Raw genomic sequence first — 18,961 nt, forward strand, 5'->3', positions numbered from 1 at the left:
AGTAGCAGACAGGAGTGATCTTTGAATCTTTGCATCCTCTAAAACAGTGGTCACCAATTGATGGTCCGTGAGAAAATTTTGGTGGTCCGTAGAAAAATTATTTTCGTTTTTTATATTGCATTAAATACTATTTATCTTTTTAAAAAATCCATATTACTGGTCCATGGGATTTAAAATTATGAATTTAGTGGTCCCTGAGGTCTGAAAGGTTGGTGACCGCTGATCTAAAATGCAATCTCCACAGCCAGTCTCAGGGGCCTCAAGGCATGGCTTCCAACTGACCTTACAGCAGGAGCGCTGGCACTTAGACTTATATATCACTTTATAGTGCTTTACGGTCTCTGTAAGCAATTTACAGAGTCAGCCTATTACCCCCAACAATCTGACTCCTCATTTTACCAACCTCGGAAGGATGGAAGGCTGAGTCAACCTTGAGCCTGGTGAGATTCGAACTGCAAAATTGCAGGCAGCCGGCAGGCAGCAGAAGTAGCCTGCAGTACTGCACTCTAACTACTGCGCCACCACGGCTCTTAATAACAGGATCATCTCTCTCCAGTTGCTTCTATTCTGGTCAGGTGCAAAAGACCAGATCCACACGTGAAGATCCAATTAAACTGATTTATTGCTAAACAACCTATGCATAGAATCTTCCCAATCATCAGTGGGCGCCGGCTTAGATTTTGATAAAGGTCAACGGAATTCAAGGGAGGTTGGACTTAGTTCGCTTGTGACTACGTAGGGATTCTAGGCTGATCCCACTTTTGACTCCACTCTAGCATCTGTTACTTCTGCTACATTCCATCCCATTTGGTCTGACAAGAGGACCATGTTGTGGATGACATCAGCTAAGGAGGATCATCTGGTGGGACCCAGGAGGAAGGCCTTGCCTGACATCTCGTGGAACATAATTCTGCCTGGCTAAGATTAAAGGTAAAGATTCCCCTCGCTTGTATGTGCTAGTCATTCCCGACTTTAGGGGATAGTGCTCATCTCTGTTTCAAAGCCGAAGAGCCAGCTCTGTCTAAAGAGGTCTCCATGGTCATGTGGACGACATGACTAAATGCCAAAGGCACATGGAACACTGTTACCTTCCCACCAAAGATGGTCCCTATTTTTCTACTTGCATTTTTTATGTGCTTTCGGACTGCTAGGTTGGCAGAAGCTGGGACAAGTAACGGGAGCTCACCCCGTTACACGGCACTAGGGATTCGAACTGCTGAACTGCCAACCTTTCAATCGACAAGCTAAGCGTCTTAGCCGTTGATCCATCGTGTCCCTTGGCTAAGATTAGGTTAGCCCAGATCTTACTAGCCTTTCACAAGACACTGAAAAACTTAGTTTTCTGCCCAGGCCTGATACCCAGAAAGTGTGATAAGACTCTGTCTCTTAGCTTTGCTGATGGTTATTTTATGATGTTCGGCTGCTGATGGGGTTTTATTTTATATTATGTGTTTTATTTGTTTTTATCTATTTTATTACAAACCGCTAGAGTCATATTTGTGAGGTAGATGGCTGTATCAATCAATCAGTCAAACCATTTCTGAAATATTGCTAAAACTCCAGAGACTAGATTACTCAGCCACCAACATCAACTGAAGGCTACACAATTTTTTAAAAGAAAAATTACAGTATTACTCTGGATAATTTACTTCATAAGCTTCCTTTTTAAAAAGTTCCTTTCCTCCTGTGATTAAGAAGCAAGCTAAGCTTGTCAGAGTGTAAAAAAAAATTATGGAATAGCTGAGTTTATACACTACACTTAGCCAGATTAGGTGAAGGCCTAATGGCTGCATTGCCATTACATACTAAACTTGGATAAACCTGATCTTTTTACGGTTTACTGCCCTGTCCCAACTGTCATTTGGGTTAATTTAGAACCAGGTTAAGCACGCAGCCAGTGTGTAACTCTGAAGTAGTAAAGGACTGTTCCTGTGTTTTTAACTGTAAAGAGAATACTGTAAATTGTTTTACCTTTGGATCCTGTGGGGCCACGTTTCCCAGTTTTTCCCATTTCCCCTTGGTCTCCCTTTTCACCGTCATCTCCTTCAATCAGAAACAAAAAAAAGAAGGGGAGATGTAACAACAAAGTTTAGGAAATGCTGATCTGATTTTATTTTTGAAGACATGATGCCTGTTGGCTCAACTCTTTATTTTTTGATATGTCCTCCACTCCTCTGCCCGCAATAAAATACCTTATGCCTCCAAATTTTGGGCTTAGACAACTTAGAACTACGCTGACTTCAGTCTGACCTAAGCATAGTACATAAAATTATCTACCACAATGTCCTACCTGTCAATGACTACTTCAGCTTCAACCACAACAATACACGAGCAAATAATAGATACAAACTGAAAGTGAACCGCTCCAATCTCGATTGCAGACAATATGACTTCAGCAACAGAGTGGTCAATGCCTGGAATGTACTACCTGACTCTGTAGTTTCTTCCCCAGACCCCCAAAACTTTAACCTTAAACTGTCTACTGTTGACCTCACCCCATTCCTAAGAGGTCTGTAAGGGGCACCTGCGTGCCTACCGTCCCTGTCCTAATATTCCTTTTTACTTACTCTTTTCACGTATCCAAATTATGTTTATACTTTTACCTGTTATATATGATTGACAAAATAAATAAATAAAATAAAACAGAACAAATTTCAGAATAACAGAGTCAAAAGGGACCTTAGAGATGTTCTAGTCCAACCCACTGCTGAAGGAGGAAAGCTATACCATTTCAGACAATACCCAGTCAAGCACCCATATATTCATCACCACTCTCATATTTAGGATACTAAATCTATGAGAAATGTTGAGAGTCTGTCCTCTCAGAATGGCTGGGAGAAGTGGTCAAAACATCAATTTGCCAGAAGAGAAAAATGGATAATGCTGTTCCATGTCCCCACTCAATGCCAAACTCAATCTATCTGTAGCCCAAACACAGTTGTCTAAATACAAACACCAATTAATACTAACGTGGCAATTTTCCAAGGGTGGTAACTTCCAGATTTGTAGACTGCAACTCCCAGAATTCTCCAGCTGGCATGGCCTTTGCTAAGAATTCTGGGATTTGCGCTCCATATCTCTGAAACGCGTTCAACCTTGGAAATGCTGCATTAGCGGCATGCCAGCTGTCTTTGAAAGCAAACGCACACACTTTGAAGAATTTTTCATTAAAATCAAGAGGAACAGGGAGTGTGTCCATGGTTGGTATCCATGTGAACAAATTGTTTTGGTACTGTAATAGATTGCTGATATAAAGCAATGCTTGGCATATGTGCCTATGTAAATTATTATAATTCTGTACATTTTTCCTCCACAGATTTGACTTTTAGCCTTTGAACTGAGGTTGTTTTTGTTGATTTGCCTTGCCTCTCTTTCAGAGAGTCAATGACTTCCAATGACTTGAAAGAAATGTCAGGCTTTAAAAAGCGAAGTTGATGGCCATAGATTTAAAGTCTTTGTACAGAACATGAAATTTGCCTCTCTTGTTGTAATTCCTGTTGTTGCTGAGATCTTCTCTGGGATAATAAGGAACTAGGGAAGATGGTTCCTATGATGGCCCTTAAAATAAGGTAGGTAGGTAGCTGGGAAAGTAGATAGGCAGGTAGGTAGCGTTGGGAGAAATATCCATCTGGTTCAATTCCAAGCCGGGAGAAAGGCACTGGAGACAAAATGGAGGCTGGAGACTGATTGGAAAGATGGTTTAATGATGAAGCAGAAACTACCTGGGTTTGTGATTTTGGGCAGCTGAGCACCTGGAGTTGAGCGTGGGTGATTTTTATACCCTCTCTAGGCTCTGTACTTGAGCTTCTTGTTCCTGTGCAAGAACATGTCTTCTTTTGGCTGTTGTCAGACTCCCATGGAGCCATGTAGGGGTTAGGTAGGGGTCATAGCTGGCTCTAAAGTGCAAATCCTAGGTGTTTGTCTGAGCTACGTTTGGTTGAAGCTTGGAGGGAGATGCAATGTCCTTAGGAGATTGTGCAATGCGTGGCTGCTAAATGGTAGTGGGTTAATCCTATTATGTCCTGAAGGATCATGTCTTAATCCCATCATCCTGGAACTGAAGATCTTTTGTTTTGTAGATAGGCTGGCCCAATCTTTCTCAATGGGCACAAAATATCTGCTGGAGGGAGGGAGCTGGGGCTCTGAGTTTCTGTCTCCCTTATGGGTTTTTTAATTTCTCTTTTAGGGGAAGTCTTTTATCCTGCCTTTTTTATATTCCTCAAAATATTTTATTTTTTAAATTTTTTTTATTTGAATTTATATCCCGCCCTTCTCCGAAGACTCAGGGCGGCTTACATTGTGTTAAGCAATAGTCTTCATCCATTTGTATATTATATTATATTCTTCTGGGAGGCGGGGGGGTGGCTTCCCGTAATAGGTAGGTGGGATGCATATATTGGAGGGCCGATCTGGAAGGATTTTTGTGCCACAACAGAGTCCTCCATACAGAACAGTATCTGCGATGGGGATTCCGATCCCATAATTTCAACCATAATAACACAAGGGCTGTCAATAGATTTAAACTCAATATAATTTGCTCTAATCTTAATTGTAGGAAATATGACTTCTGCAGTAGAGTAGTAAATGTCTGGAACACTCTACCTGATCCTGTTGTTAGTCTCTCTAATCCCCATACCTGTTTCTTAACAGGTCCCTAAGGGGGCGTGCATAAGCGCACCAGCGTGCCTAACGTCCCTGTCCTACTGTTCCCAATTATAGTAATCATTCTATGTGTTTATGGCTATGTTTTGCCTATTTATATCCTTTTTTTTGCGCCAATTTTTTTCATGTGTCCATGTCTATGTCTATACTGTTACTTGTTTCCTTGTTTCTTTGTTTGTCAATTTATTTATTGACAAATAATAAATAATACATACATACATACATGATGTTATATACCATATAAGGAGTGTGCATAGTTTTCACTCAGGTCCTCCAAAAGGGCGGGAAAATACTTGAAGCTCATTGGCTAAGCTGTCTGGCAGCCCTCTATATAAAGAGGACACTGCCAGACTAGCACTCAGTTGGGTTGTACTGGTCTACTAATAAAGAGCTGTTGTTACTGAAAGAGCTGTGTCCGTCTTTTCCATCATCGGATCTAACAGATACATAAATACATACATACATACATACATACATACATACATACATACATACATACATACATAATAAGCCAGAATATAGTTTGTTTGCTTTTGGCTTGGTGATATTTGCACCCAGCCTTTTTGGTATATAAACCTAGTTTTATGGCTCATCAGGATGTATAATCTGAGTGATTATGGCTTCTTTGGCAAATTAAGGTTAAACCACACCCTAGCCTTTCTTTTCTGGGATCAAATATAGGATAAACCCCTTTGAACAAAGCTAGATTAAAGTCCATATTCAGCTGTTAAATAAGAGACATCAGGAGGAAATGTACCAAGATTTGCGCCTTGCTGCCCTCTTGTGGTGTTTTGTGTTGTGATGTTTATTTTTTTTTAAAAAAAATGTTTTTTTTGACAGACTTGCCATTCTTCAGCAAATAATGATGTGGGAAGTACATGGATGCCCCTATTATCCTTTTTACAATAATCAATAGTACAATTCAATTCTGATTTGATCAGATTTATATCCCACTGAGTTCAACAGATCTATAGCTGAATGGTAATTGGTTTTGTACCTGGTGTAATGATATCCTTTTTCCTTAAAGATAAGGTGTAATCTGATGTCAGTTACACCTAACACAGAAAGTAAAGTTGATAATTCCACCTGGGACTGATTTTGATTTGTAGATATTATGGTTCAAGCACCTGGAATCATTTTTGGACTTGATAGTTTCTTCTCTTTCTCATAACATAAAACCTAACCATCATGCTATTCTCTTTCAAAGAAAGCCATATTATGCAAAATGTGGAAAGGAGTAAGAAAGAGTAAGCCAAATAAATTAAAAAGGTGAGATAGGGGAAAGGCAAGGAAATATAGCTAAATCCAGATTTAATGGCAGTCAATATACTTCTCCAGATCTTCTGTCTTTGCGAACCATTCTTGATTCATTGTATCTATACACTAATTTCATGCAAAGCCATTTTTCTTTAAATTTCAGAATAACAGAATTGGGAGGGACCTTGGAGATCTTCTAGTCCAACCCCCTGCTCAGGCAGCAAACCCTATACCATTTCAGACAAATAGTTGTCCAATCTCTTCTTTAAAAATTCTAATGTTGGGGCACCCACAACTTCTGGAGGCAAGTTGTTCCACTGATCAATTGTTCTGTCAGGAAATTCTTCCTTAGTTCTAAGTTGCTTCTCTCCTTGATTTGTTTCCATCCATTGCTTCATATTCTTCAGGTGCTTTGGAGAGAAGCAACCTAGAACTAAGGAGAAATTTCCTGACAGTTAGAACAATTAATCAGTGGAACAACTTGTCTCCAGAAGTTGTGAATGGACCAACACTGGAAGTTTTTAAGAAGAGATTGGACAACATTTATCTGAAATAGTATAGAGTTTCCTGCCTAAGCAGGGGGTTGGACTAGAAAACCTCCAAGGTCCCTTTGAACTCTGTTATTCTATTTGTGATTCTATTTGTGATTCTACCTCCAGGTAGGTCTTGTCATAACTTTGAATGCTTGCTAAGCGACTGGTTATAAACCGAAGACTACCTGTAATGTAAGCCTTGGTGTCCTTCACTGCCTGCAAACTTACTTTGCCCCCCTCTTGTTTTAATGGCAGTGTTTTTGCTCTCATCTGCTATATCCCTGGCAGATTGAACTTTCTCCTGTATTTCATGCTGTGAAGAGCTTTGTTGCTTAATTTCTGCCGGGTCGTTAGAGGCAGGACATCTTTGAGTATAACAAAAAGCTGGCCCTACTGTGTAATGTGCTCAGGATGTTATGTGAATTGGTTCTGGCAGGAAAACAGAATAGCAGGTCTCTCTCTCCAGGTTTGTTGAGAGCCAACCATTGGGAGTGTTGGACAGCTGGATTCTAACCACAATAGCCTGAAAGATCATTACTGTGGGCCACTGTTGAAAGTTTAAATGGCAGCTATGTAGCTCAGAGCAGTAAACTGGGTTTTGTTTGTTTTTGTAAAGCATGCCTCCGGCCTAACATCAACCATTGGCCTGGACAATTGCCTAGGCTGCTGAGTGCTGACATAGACTGACAGAAAACCAAGTTTCCAAAAAGTTTTTGTTAAATTGGGAGAATGAGGAGACTGGAAGATAGGCTTCAGACAACAGCTCTTTATTCAGCAACTATCTACAATCCAGCAGCCATCCTCCCTGACAGTTTGTCCTTTTATATGGAGCTGTCAGAGGGCTCAGCCAATCAGGCTTGAGAATTCTTCCCGCTCAAACAACGGACCAGATAGAAAACTGTGCAACTGTCAATATCTAGCAGTTTTTTATTTTTTTCCTTCGGTTTCTAGCCCTCATGGAAGACATGCTTGAAAGTAATGGAAGCCACCCCCTCCCAGAAGAATGAAATATTTTAGGAAATATTAAAAAGGCAGAATATTATATTTCCCTAAAGGAGAAATAGGAAACGTGCTCTTGGAGACAGAAAGCAGCCACCCCCCTCCCCAAAGTCTCTCCTAATAGCCCCCAGCACAGGGGTGGGATTCAGCTGGTTCAGAATAGTTCAGGCAAACTGGTAGTTACGGCCAGTGGCTGGGCCTGCCCACCCACCCCAGCGCTATCCTGTCTTATACAATCACTGCGTTTTTGACGCCATGCACATGTGCGCAAGGTGTGCGCACGCTCACATTTTCGATTGTGGGTGAACCGGTTGTTAAATTATGTGAAGCCCACCTTTGCCTCAGCAGATATTTTGTGCCCATTGAGAAAGATTGGGCCAGTCTACCCACAAAACAAAAGATCTCCAGCTCCAGGATGATGTGATCAAGGCATGACCCTTCAGGACATAATAGAATTAATCCATCTAGCAGCAGAGCTCACCACTTTGCACAATCTCCGGGAGGACATTGCATCACCCTCCAGGCTTCAACCAAACTTAGCTCAGACAACCTACAAAGCCAGCTATGACCCCTACAACAGCCAATAGAATACATGTTCTTGCACAGGAACAGGAAGTTCAAGTGCAAAGCCCAAGAGAAGGTATAAAAACCCCCTCACTCGCAACTCCATGTGGTCAGCTGCCCAGAATCACATGTGCTTGGTGGTTCTGCTTCATCAATAAATGGACCCTCTTTCCAATCAGCGTCCAGCCTCCATTTTGTCTCCAGCGCCTTTCTCCTGGCTTGGAACTGAATCAGATGGATATTTCTTACAACAAAACAAAAGCATACGGAGATGCTTAACAATTAAAGAAGTCCTTGATTAGTATAGTATAGTCTGGGACAGAACCAGACACAACACTGTGTCTGGCATCGATATAATGCAATTCATTTTGCCACATGTGAATTTATAGAAATATAAAGCATACAAGTTACCTAATTTGTTCCCCTGTCTGCAGGATTAAAGTTTGGTAGCGAAAGAGCTCTGGCTTTTAGGATTTTTAATTTCTTTAAAGCACGGGCATCACACGGCCTGGTCAAGAAGTGAGAGATGGAGAAGACAACAGGAAAGCAGTCCTGCCAGGTCTGAGGATGTGGTGTTGAAGTCCTTCCATTTCTAGCAAGGAATTTGGAATGTGGTAGTATCATTTTTCAGAAGAGAATTTCTGCAACTATGATTATTAGATGGGTAGTGAAAACAGCAGTGACCACAAGAAACAGGCTTTCGAGGTGCCAACCGATGTCAAGGAGTTTATAATTGACATTTGTCAGAATAATGAAAGAGAAACCCTCCAAACACACCACACTGGTATGGTGTACTCCCATTTTATCCCTTCCAAAATGCCTCCACTTACTTTACTTAAGACTCCATTCCACTCCCTTTGAAGCTCCTATTAAATTTCATTGCACGTTGCTATTCCTCTTCCTCTCCCCCCCACCAAAATATTCTCATCATTTTTGATGTGGAGGCCCAATCGTGCAATTACATCAATAGATCTTCCCAATTGGACGTCCTTATATCCTTGGGGCAGTTGAGCAAGGGCATTGAAAATTACAGTCTGAATATTTGTTGAAGTCACATAATTCAGAGGTAGCTGTGTTGGGTTATTGTAGCAAAGACAAGGTCTCTTTGGACATTATAGTTATGGAGAAAAAGAGTGTGGCATTTGGTTTTATGGGAAAACATGTTGCTTCCCATCAAATGAATTGGGAAATAATTAAGATTCTATTCAAGACATAAAGAGCCAGCTTTATGAGTCTGTCTAGTTTAATGAAAAGAAGGGCTAGGGGTGATATGATAGCAGTGTTTCAATACCTCAGTAGCTGCTACAAAGAAGGAGTCAAGCTATTCTCCAAAGCACCTGAGGGTAGAACAAGAAGCAATGGTGGGGCGGGGAACTAATCAGGGAGAGAAGCAACCTAGAACTAGGGAGAAATTTCCTGACAGTTAGAACAATTAATCAGTGGAACAACTTGCCTGCAGAAGTTGTCAATGCTCCAACACTGGAAGTTTTTAAGAAGAGATTAGACAACCATTTGTCTGAAATGGTGTAGGGCAGTGATGGTGAACCTTTTAGACCAGGGCTGGGCAACTATGGCCCCTTTATGACCTATGGACTTCAACTCCCAGAATTCCTGAGCCAGCATGCTGGCTCAGGAATTCTGGGAGTTGAAGTCCATAGGTTATAAAGGGGCCATAGTTGCCCAGCCCTGTTTTAGACGCTGAGTGCCCAAACTGCATGCGCGCACATGCCCAAACCGAAAGGTGCATGCGCACGAAAACGCATGCATGTGCTAACATGCACGTGGACATGCGTGCATGCGCAGCGGAGACCCAACACCGGCAGCATGGCAAGAGGTAAGATATTTTGCTTTTGTGAGCTTCTGTTTTGTCATTTGCAGGGACACAGAAGCTCACGCCATGGAGAACTGACCTGGGTTGATGGTGCGCATGCCAGCAGAGAGGGGTCTGTGTTCCACCTCTGGCACGTAGGTTTGCCAGCACAGGTATAGAGTTTGCTGCCTGAGCAGGGGTTGGACTAGATGAATTCCACAGTCCCTTCCAACTCTGTTGTTCTGTTCTGTTCTGTTCTGTTCTGTTCTGTTCTGTTCTACTCTACTCTGCTCTGCTCTGCTCTGCTCTGCTCTGCTCTGCTCTGCTCTGCTCTGCTCGGCTCTGCTCTACTCTGTTCTGTTCTGTTCTGTTCTATTCTATTCTAATTAACTCAGTTCAAAGGAAAGTATTGGAAAGAAATGCAATTTATGATTTGCCTCAAGTCCAGGCAATCGGGATTTGCTAATGTGTTCAGCAGGAGATGAGCCTGATTTGATGGCTGCCAATCAAATATAGGTTAGTCTTTTCTATTGTTTTCCCCCATAGCTACCTTGGCTGTGAAAGTTGGACCTTGAAAAAGCAAGGCAAAATCAACTCATTTGAGCTGTAGTGCTGGAGAAGGCTCCTGTGTATTTATTGGACAGACTTCTGGGTTAGCCTGAGCTTCCATTATATCCACCTTACAAAAGAAACATGACAGGAAAAAGCTTTTATGTGTCCTTTTTGTTCTGTTATGAGGAACTCTTTTTGATTTTTGCTTTTAAAAATCTTCAGAAGGAAAACAAGGATCACTGCATATTTTATATTGGAATGGAATACTGTCGTTCTGCAAATTAGATTTTAATATCACATGTATTTGAATTAGATCATTCCTAAAAGCAGTAATGTTTTTTTCCAGATTTTTTGACAACTTGAACAAAGCTGAGCTGATTTAACTGACAGTGGAGAATTGATGGTGTCACATATGCATTTTCAATTTATTCTCATCATTTAAGAGTCTTAGACGTTCTTATTCATAGCCAGCAGGGGGCAGCCTCAAACCCTCCATTTGAGCCCTTACTACCATACTGTTTTATTATTCATCAGGAACCACAAGGATTCGATCCTGTATACTGCGGCAGGACTCCCAAATTTTACTAGAGAGAGAGAGAGATTTTACTTTTATTTTTATTGCATTTTCTGCTATAAGTAACTTTGCTATAAGTCAGCATGGATTGTGGAGATAATCAGAACGCCCAGGCCACAAGATTTTAGTTGTCAACTCTCACAGATAAAAGTTTTTAGTTAAATACACTTTTACTAGAATCGATGAATTATGTGCTCTGCTTAAATGTCAATGCTGGATTTTTAATCTGTTTATTTAGCCAGCTTGATGTTTTGCAGAACAGCTTAGGGACAAATCCCCACTTCAAGCAGTTTATAATTATCTGAGTTTGCTGGGCTTGGAATCTTTGGGTGCAAATTCCATCAATTACAATCAGATTGTAACAATAAGAGTGTACCTAATATTGCCACTGAGGTCGCCCACTGATCAGAGAGATACCACAGGGAGTCCTTGAGTTACAACTATAATCCGATCCCTGACAATTACGGTCATCAGTTGTGACAGCCATAAAGCAGGTCACCCTGTAACCGGGCCCAATTTTAAAACTTTTTTTCTGGCGGTTGTTAAGCAAATACGAAGATCGTAAAGCTGAAGTTGATAAGCGAATGCGGTGTTGTTAAGTGAACCCATTGCTTGCCATGGGATATATTTTGTTGTTGTAAACCAGTAGTAAATACAGGTTTCCAGAAAAACTGTCATAAATGGCGGTCATAGTATTATACATATCATGGATGCAAAGTTGGGCAACATTCAGCCAGCTGAACGCTTCAGTATTAAACACGTGAACAGCATGGATTTGTGCCAGTGGTAAGATGGGTGGCAGATAGATAGATAGATAGATAGATAGATAGATAGATAGATAGATAGATAGACAGACAGACAGACAGACAGACAGACTGACTAGCCACTGGTATAGGGTCTCCTGCCTGAGCAGGGGGTTGCATTAGAAAACCTCCAAGGCAGGGGTGGGTTCCAAATTTTTTTACTACTGGTTCTGTGGCTTATTTGGTGGGCGTGGCTTGGTGGTCATGTGACTGAGTGGGCATGGCCAACTTGAAGTCCCTCAGGGCAAGGTGGGGCGGCACCTTGCTATGAGTGACATCAAGTTGGCCACGCCCATTCAGTCACATGACCAATGCTGCAGAGACGGGGTGATTTCTCCCGGGGGACAGCCAGAGCTTCGCCACCTCCTCTTTTCCTCAGAGGAGCTGCCTCCAAGTCTTTGCGAAGGGACACACACGCAACACAACACAACAGACTCACACACAATGTAAAAGCAGCTGCACTTCACCCAAAATGGCCCCTGCAACAAGCAGGAACCTCACACAGCCACAAAAAGCTCAAAAACCAACTTTCACACTTTACACATACACAACACAACACAACTGACTCTCTGTCACACACACACAAAATGCCACATACAGCTTTGTGAGATTCTGTGTGTTTGTGTAGTTAGAGTGAAACACTACAGAAACACACCAAATCTCAGAAAGCTGCACAAATATTTTATTATTTTATTTTATTTATATTTTTTAGATCAGGGGTCTCCAACCTTAGTAACTTTAAGGTTTGTGGACTTTAACTCCCAGGGTTCCTCAGCCAGCAAAGGCACAGAGGACATGGATTGCAGGCAGGCAGGCAGGCAGATTCAGTTGCTAGCTGATGCAACTGATATAAAGCTTGGCTTTGCCAGCCGGAAAGGAGCAGTAATCAGTTAAGTGAGGACAGGGTGGGGTGGGGTTGGGTGGGCCAGAGGAAAAAAAGATTTTAAAAGACTCCTCCGACAATCCCAGATGAAGTTGCCTAATAGCAGCTCAGAACCTCTTAACTCTGCTGGGATCGCCAGAGGAGCCTTTTAAAACCTTTTATTTTAACAACCTCTTCAGCCGAAGAGGCTGTTAAAAAAAAACTTTTAAAGGGTTCTGATGATTCCTGCCCAGCCACGCGATCATCAGAAGGTTTTTTTTTACTTTTACAAGCCTTTTTTTGGCTGAAGAAAAGATGCTTTTAAAAGTAAAAAAACAACAACTTCTGATGATCGAGGAACCGGTTCGGGGGCATGGCCAACCAGCCATTACTACCGGTTCTCCGAACGCCAGCAGTTTTTTACTACCAGCTCTCCAGAACCGGAGCGAACCGGGAGCAACCCGCCACTGCTCCAAGGTCCTTCCAATTCTGTTATTCTGATAGATCAGGGGTCAGCAACCTGCAGCTCTGGAGCCGCATGTGGCTCTTTCATCCCTCTGCTGTGGCTCCCTGTTGCTGGTTGTCTCCACAATTGATGGGGCTTTCGGTTAGGACAGGTAGAGGAAAAAGGGTGCTGCGCTAGGAGGAGACTATGGTGAGGGAACCAGACTTCCAGTCAGCAGAGGAAAAAGGACCTGTGCTAGGAGGAAACTATGATGGGGGAACCAAACTTCCGGTCAGCTCCAGAATTGAACGGGGGCTTCCAGTTAGGATCTTTGTGGCTCGTTAAGTGTTTAAAGTTGTCGACCCCTGTAATAGATGATAGAGATAGATAGATAGATAGATAGATAGATAGATAGATAGATAGATAGATAGATAGATGGATGCAGGCAGGCATATAAATTAATAGGCCTATTGCTATTCCTACAATAATGAAGACAAATAATCTTTGCAACATAAAAGTTACACAGTACAGGGCCTTCCAAAATCTACCCATATAGCATTTAATTCAAAGCAAAATCTTTTCCAGAATTGTTAAATGTGAATTTATAATCAGAAATTCTAGGTAAATATGCTGGGGCTAAGAGCTGTCCTTCACTGAAATAAAAACATTTGCACGCTTGTCTTCTTTGCCAAAAAAAAAAAACCACCCTCAGGAATTCTTACAGGCCCATCGGGTGATGATGGCAGCCAGATCAATGAAAACATTTGGATCCTTAAATGCATCGATTAATAAGCAGGAAATTGTGTGACTGACGTTTGAAATATTCATTAATTCCTGCCATAATTCCTCAGTCAAAAATTCCAATTTTCCTCTAACCAGCTCAGGCTGGTTTGTTTTGTGCCTGTCGATGTGCTGGACGGCTCCGCAAATAACCCTTTTTATGTTTTTGCACTAAAAATAAGGTTGAGGGCTTACATGATAAGCGACTCAGCAACATTATCACTGCAGGAAGCAGTTGGAAAACTGGCAACCTTATTTTCCATTTCTTATGGCACAAGAGCTTGCAGGAGGAGAGGAGGAGGAGGAGGAGAGAGTAGAATCACAGAAAAGGCATTTGTATTTTTACCTCAGAAATCTTTCTAGTGCCTCACCTTTCGGTCCAGGTAAAATGGTATGCGTGGAACAGATCTCAGTTGTCTGTCGGTTGCCATCTTCTAAGCCAAATATTTGAACCAGGACAAGAAACAACACGAAGAAAGTTTCATGTTTCCACCGTTGTGTCTCCATGTCGTCCACCGCTGAGCTCTACAGGAAATGCCCTTCGTTGTTCCACTCTCGATAATTGCTAAAATAAGATTTCCCATATAACTCTGGAGAAAAAGATAAATTGAAAATTCCCTTTGATTGCAGCTTTAAAAAGGCACTGAAGAGGCCTATTAGGGTGTGTGCGTTGACGTGGGTTTGAGAAGCGAGTTATGGAGCTGAGATCCAGCGTTGTAGAGCAGATTTATGCTGCACTGACAGTTGTTTATTAAACTTTATCAGTTGGCTGTGAAATATTTAAGAGCAAGCAGGCTGCAAGAGTGATCTTGGATGCCTAACCCTGCCTCTGTTTTGTCTCTGCCGGCTGTTTCGGAAGGACCAATTTCTTCTCTGTGTTTGCTGTGAGCAAGTAGACTACCAAAAGCATGAATTTTAAATACAGGTAGTCCCCGACTTACAACAGTTCATTTAGTGACTGTTCAAAGCTACTACGGTGCTGAAAAATGTGACTTTTGACCGTTTTTCACAGTTACGATTTTTGCAGCATCCCCCAAGATCACGTGATCAAAATTCAGATGCTTGGCAACCTGTTCATATTTATGACTGGGTTGCTGGGTCTCAAGGTCACGGGATCTCCTTTTGTGACCTTCTGACAAGCCAAGTCAATGGGGAAGCCAGATTCATTTAAAACCGGGTGATTAACTTATCAATTGCAGGGCAGTGGTGGGTTTCTACCAGTTTGCCCCGGTAGAAACCCACCAAATGTTTCACTTAGCAAATGTCTCACTTAACAACTGAAATTTTGTGCTCAATGGTGATCGTAAGTTGAGGACTACCTATATATTAATGACTAAAATAATGAAAGATACTTCCAAGTAAACCTGCTTCTGACTCACTATAAGACTTTGGCCATGAACAGTTTGTATTGGAAAGAAGATTATAGCAAGAAAATGATAGTGGAATGATACAGCTAGTCCTTGACTTTATTTTTTATTTTTATTTATTTTTTAATTTTTTAATTTTTTTGCATTTATATCCCGCCCTTCTCCGAAGACTCAGGGCGGCTTACACTATGTCAAGCAATAGTCTTCATCCATTTGTATATCATATACAAAGTCAACTTATTGCCCCCAACAATCTAGGTCCTCATTTTACCTACCTTATAAAGGATGGAAGGCTGGTTCTTCACCTTGGGCCTGGTGGGACTTGAACCTGCAGTAATTGCAAGCAGCCGCTGTTAATAAGACCGCCTGCTGTTACCCTTTGCCTCCCACCGACCCATACGCTCTCACAGAGAGGGTCTCCTCAGGGTGCCGTCCGCCAAACAGTGTCGGCTGGCGGCCCCCAGGAGTAGGGCCTTCTCTGTGGGGGCAGCGACATTCTGGAACGAACTTCCCCCTGGCCTACATCAAGTGCCTGATCTTCGGACCTTCCGTCGTGAGCTCAAAACACACTTATTCATTCAAGCGGGACTGGCATTAGTGTTGAATTTTAATTTGGGGTTTTGTTAATATTTTAAAATTTAAAATTTAAATTTTTAATTATCAGCCTTTTATAATCTGCTATGTTTTAATTGTTGTTTTTAATTGTATATATCTTGTGTTTTATTTTTGGCTGTACACCGCCCTGAGTCCTTCGGGAGAAGGGCGGTATAAAAATTTAATAAATAAATAAATAAATAAAATAAATAACAGACTGCATTAGTCTGTTGAGCCACCAGAGGCCCATTACTTACCACCATTCAGTTCAAAGTTACGACTGCTTTGGAAAAAAAGTGATTTATGATTGGTCCTCGTACTTACGACTGTTGCAGCATCCCTACAGTCATGTGATCAAAACTTTTTCCATTTGGCAATCGGTGTTTATGATGATTGCAACATCCTGGGGTTACACGATTGTCATTTGTTGCTTCCAACAAGCAAAGTTCAATCGGGGAAGCCAGATTTGTTTAATGACTGCATGATTCACTTAAGAATTGCAGCGAGTCACTTCATAAGAGTGACAAAAATGTCACAAAATCAGGCAACTGCTCACTTAGCAATAGTCTTGCTTAAAGGTAAAGGTAAAAGTTCCCCTTGCACATATGTGCTAGTCGTTCCTGACTCTAGGGGGTGGTGCTCATCTCCGTTTCAAAGCCGAAGAGCCAGCGCTGTCTGAAGGCATCTCCGTGGTCATGTGGCCAGCATGACTCAATGCCAAAGGTGCACGGAATGCTGTTACCTTCCCTACTGTGATCCCTATTTTTCTACTTGCATTTTTTATGTGCTTTCAAGCTGCTAGATTGCCAGAAGCTGGCACAAGTAACGAGAGCTCACCCCATTACGTGGCAGTAGGGATTCAAACCGCTGAACTGCCGACCTTCTGATTGACAAGCTCAGTGTCTTGGTCATTGAGCCACTGCGTCCCTTAGCATTGGAAATTCTGGAGCCAATTGTGGTTGTAAGTCCTAGAGATTCTCCCCCTACCTCAAACTCAGCTCTGCTGCTTCATGGTGGAAGGGGGTTTTCTATCCAGGATGAGCACAAGCTGCTAGCTGCTATACAAATCGTATAGGCTCCCATCAGAGTTGCACAAGGTTTGAAGGGCATCTTGGCTGCCCACCTATATTGATATAATCATATTAATATACAGTGGAGGCAAAAGATCACTTTAGTGACAATGGCAAAGCATCATTTAGCATTGTTTAGCATGAGCCATGGTGGCACAGTGGTTAGAGTACAGTACTGCAGGCTACTTCTGCTGCCTGCCGGCTGCCTACAATTTGGCAGTTCAAACAACTCAGCCTTCCATCCAGAGGTGGGCTGCTGGGAGTTCACAGGGGTTCGGGAGAACCTCTAGCTAAGATTCTGTGCAGTTCGGAGAACCCCCAAATCCCATTCCTGTCTGGCCACCTTGCCTTGTCCCTTCCAGGAGTCCCCAAACGGTCCATTTTGGATGCAGGTAAGTGCAGGGCATGCTCAGGGGCTCAGAGAGGGCAGAAAATGGGCCTATCTGAAGTTCAGAAAGGCCGGAAACGGAACCGTTTCTGGCCTCCAGAGGGCGTCTGGAGTCTGGGGAGGCCATTTTTGCCCTCCCTGAGGCTCAAGGAAAGCCTCCGGAGACTGGGGAGGGCAAAAACTCCCCCCGCCCCGTGATCATGCCCACCCAGCAACTGGGCAGAGAACCTCTTGCTAAAATTTTTGAAGCCCACCCCTCCTTCCATCCTTCCGAGGTGGGTAAAATGAGGACCCAAATTGTTGGAGGCAATATGCTGGACTCTGTAAAACCACTTAGAGAAGGCTGTAAAGCACTGTAAAGCGGTATATAAGTCTAAGTGCTATTGCTATTGTGCATGAGAAAGCAATGGTAAATCACTCCTGTACGTTATAGAAATTCACCTACTCACTCACAACTACACACACACACACACACACACACACACACACACACAGAGAGAGAGAGAGACACACACACTCGGACAAAAATTATGAAATGATTGATGATTCCGGGAGAAAATCTATCTGTGTGGCTGCTAAGAGTTGTCACTGACTTGATGACACATCATCAATCAGGCAGGAGGGGGAATATTAATTTAGCCTGCATTTTCTCTGCAACCTTGAGTATTTCTGCCTTTTTGAACCATCATGGTAATCCAAAGCTTTATTATTTGAAATTTGAAATTCTCCCATTTTTTTATAGTGAAATTGGCCACATAAAAATATAGTAGGGAAAGACTGTAGGAAAAACAAAAGCCCATTGATAGGAAACATGCACTCTATCACGTTTGCCAAAAGAACAGGTTTGTCACAAGCAAAAATTGCAACCACAATACAATACACCACCGTGTGATGTATGTTGGTGTCTGCATCAAAATGCATAGACACTGGCACAAATGAGAAACTTGAACAAAAATGAAAAATGGAGAAAAATAAAAAAATTAATTTGTCTTGTCTGGTAGTATTGTGTCTGCACCCCCCGAGCCGGGCGTGCTGCCAGAAAGTGATTTGGACAGTGAGGGGGAAGGGCCATCAGGACTTACCTCGGGAGCACCGGCTTGCCTGGCTTAGCCCCAGGAGCCAGAAACAGGCCAGGTGGAAGAGATAACGAGGCCTCCTTTCCCTGACTCTTTCCACCTCCAGGAGATGCCTGCAGACCCAGCTGATGGCAATCAGGCTTGGTTTCGTAGGCAGGAGAGGAGGGAACAACAGAAGCAAGGGTGGGGCAGGCCTAGGAAGTGCTGAGTCATGGAGCCACACCCCACAGGATATAAAAGAGCTGCTGTGTCTCTTTGTAACAGGCAAATCCACTGATTAAGAGCTGAAGTTTGTGACTCATCAGCGTCGTGGAAGATAACGGAGGCTCTTGGCATACGCTGGCTATTCTGCTGCCAGAGCTGATAGTGACAGCTAATTAAGCCATCATTCGGATGGAGGCGAGGGAGGACAGAACAGGTAGCATGTCCCCTGCCAGTAAGGTATCCAGGATCTCAACTGTAGGGTAATGTTTTTTTAATCGGGAATATTGGATAACTTCAGATAGCTGGGATTATTTTCAAATTGCAAGGGAAAGCTGTGAACAGGAGGGTGTTTCCAGTGTCAGCTGGTGGGAATTCATGCCCCTCAAATCCAGAGAGAAAGTTAGTGAAGGCTTAACAGAAT

General features: G+C 42.5%; 1 protein-coding gene across 3 annotated transcripts in view; it reads right to left on the minus strand.

The window, feature by feature from the left end:
- The window catches only part of COLEC10 (collectin subfamily member 10), a 39,335-nt gene extending 20,873 nt beyond the window's left edge, over nucleotides 1-18,462 (minus strand). The window contains exons 1-3 of one of the 3 annotated variants that reach the window (XM_058174929.1): nucleotides 18,343-18,462; nucleotides 14,213-14,431; nucleotides 1,972-2,043 (exon numbers count right to left, since the gene is read on the minus strand). In XM_058174929.1, the coding sequence (XP_058030912.1) occupies nucleotides 1,972-2,043; nucleotides 14,213-14,348 (208 nt within the window). In that variant the 5' untranslated portion in view covers nucleotides 14,349-14,431; nucleotides 18,343-18,462. Of the gene's footprint in view, nucleotides 1-1,971; nucleotides 2,044-14,187; nucleotides 14,568-18,342 lie in introns of those variants that run through there. The other 2 variants (XM_058174930.1, XM_058174931.1) reach the window with 2 other exon arrangements.
- Nucleotides 18,463-18,961: the final 499 nt, after the last annotated feature.

The sequence above is a fragment of the Ahaetulla prasina genome, chromosome 3 (genome assembly GCF_028640845.1).
Source record: "Ahaetulla prasina isolate Xishuangbanna chromosome 3, ASM2864084v1, whole genome shotgun sequence".
Classification (NCBI taxonomy): Eukaryota; Metazoa; Chordata; class Lepidosauria; order Squamata; family Colubridae; genus Ahaetulla; species Ahaetulla prasina.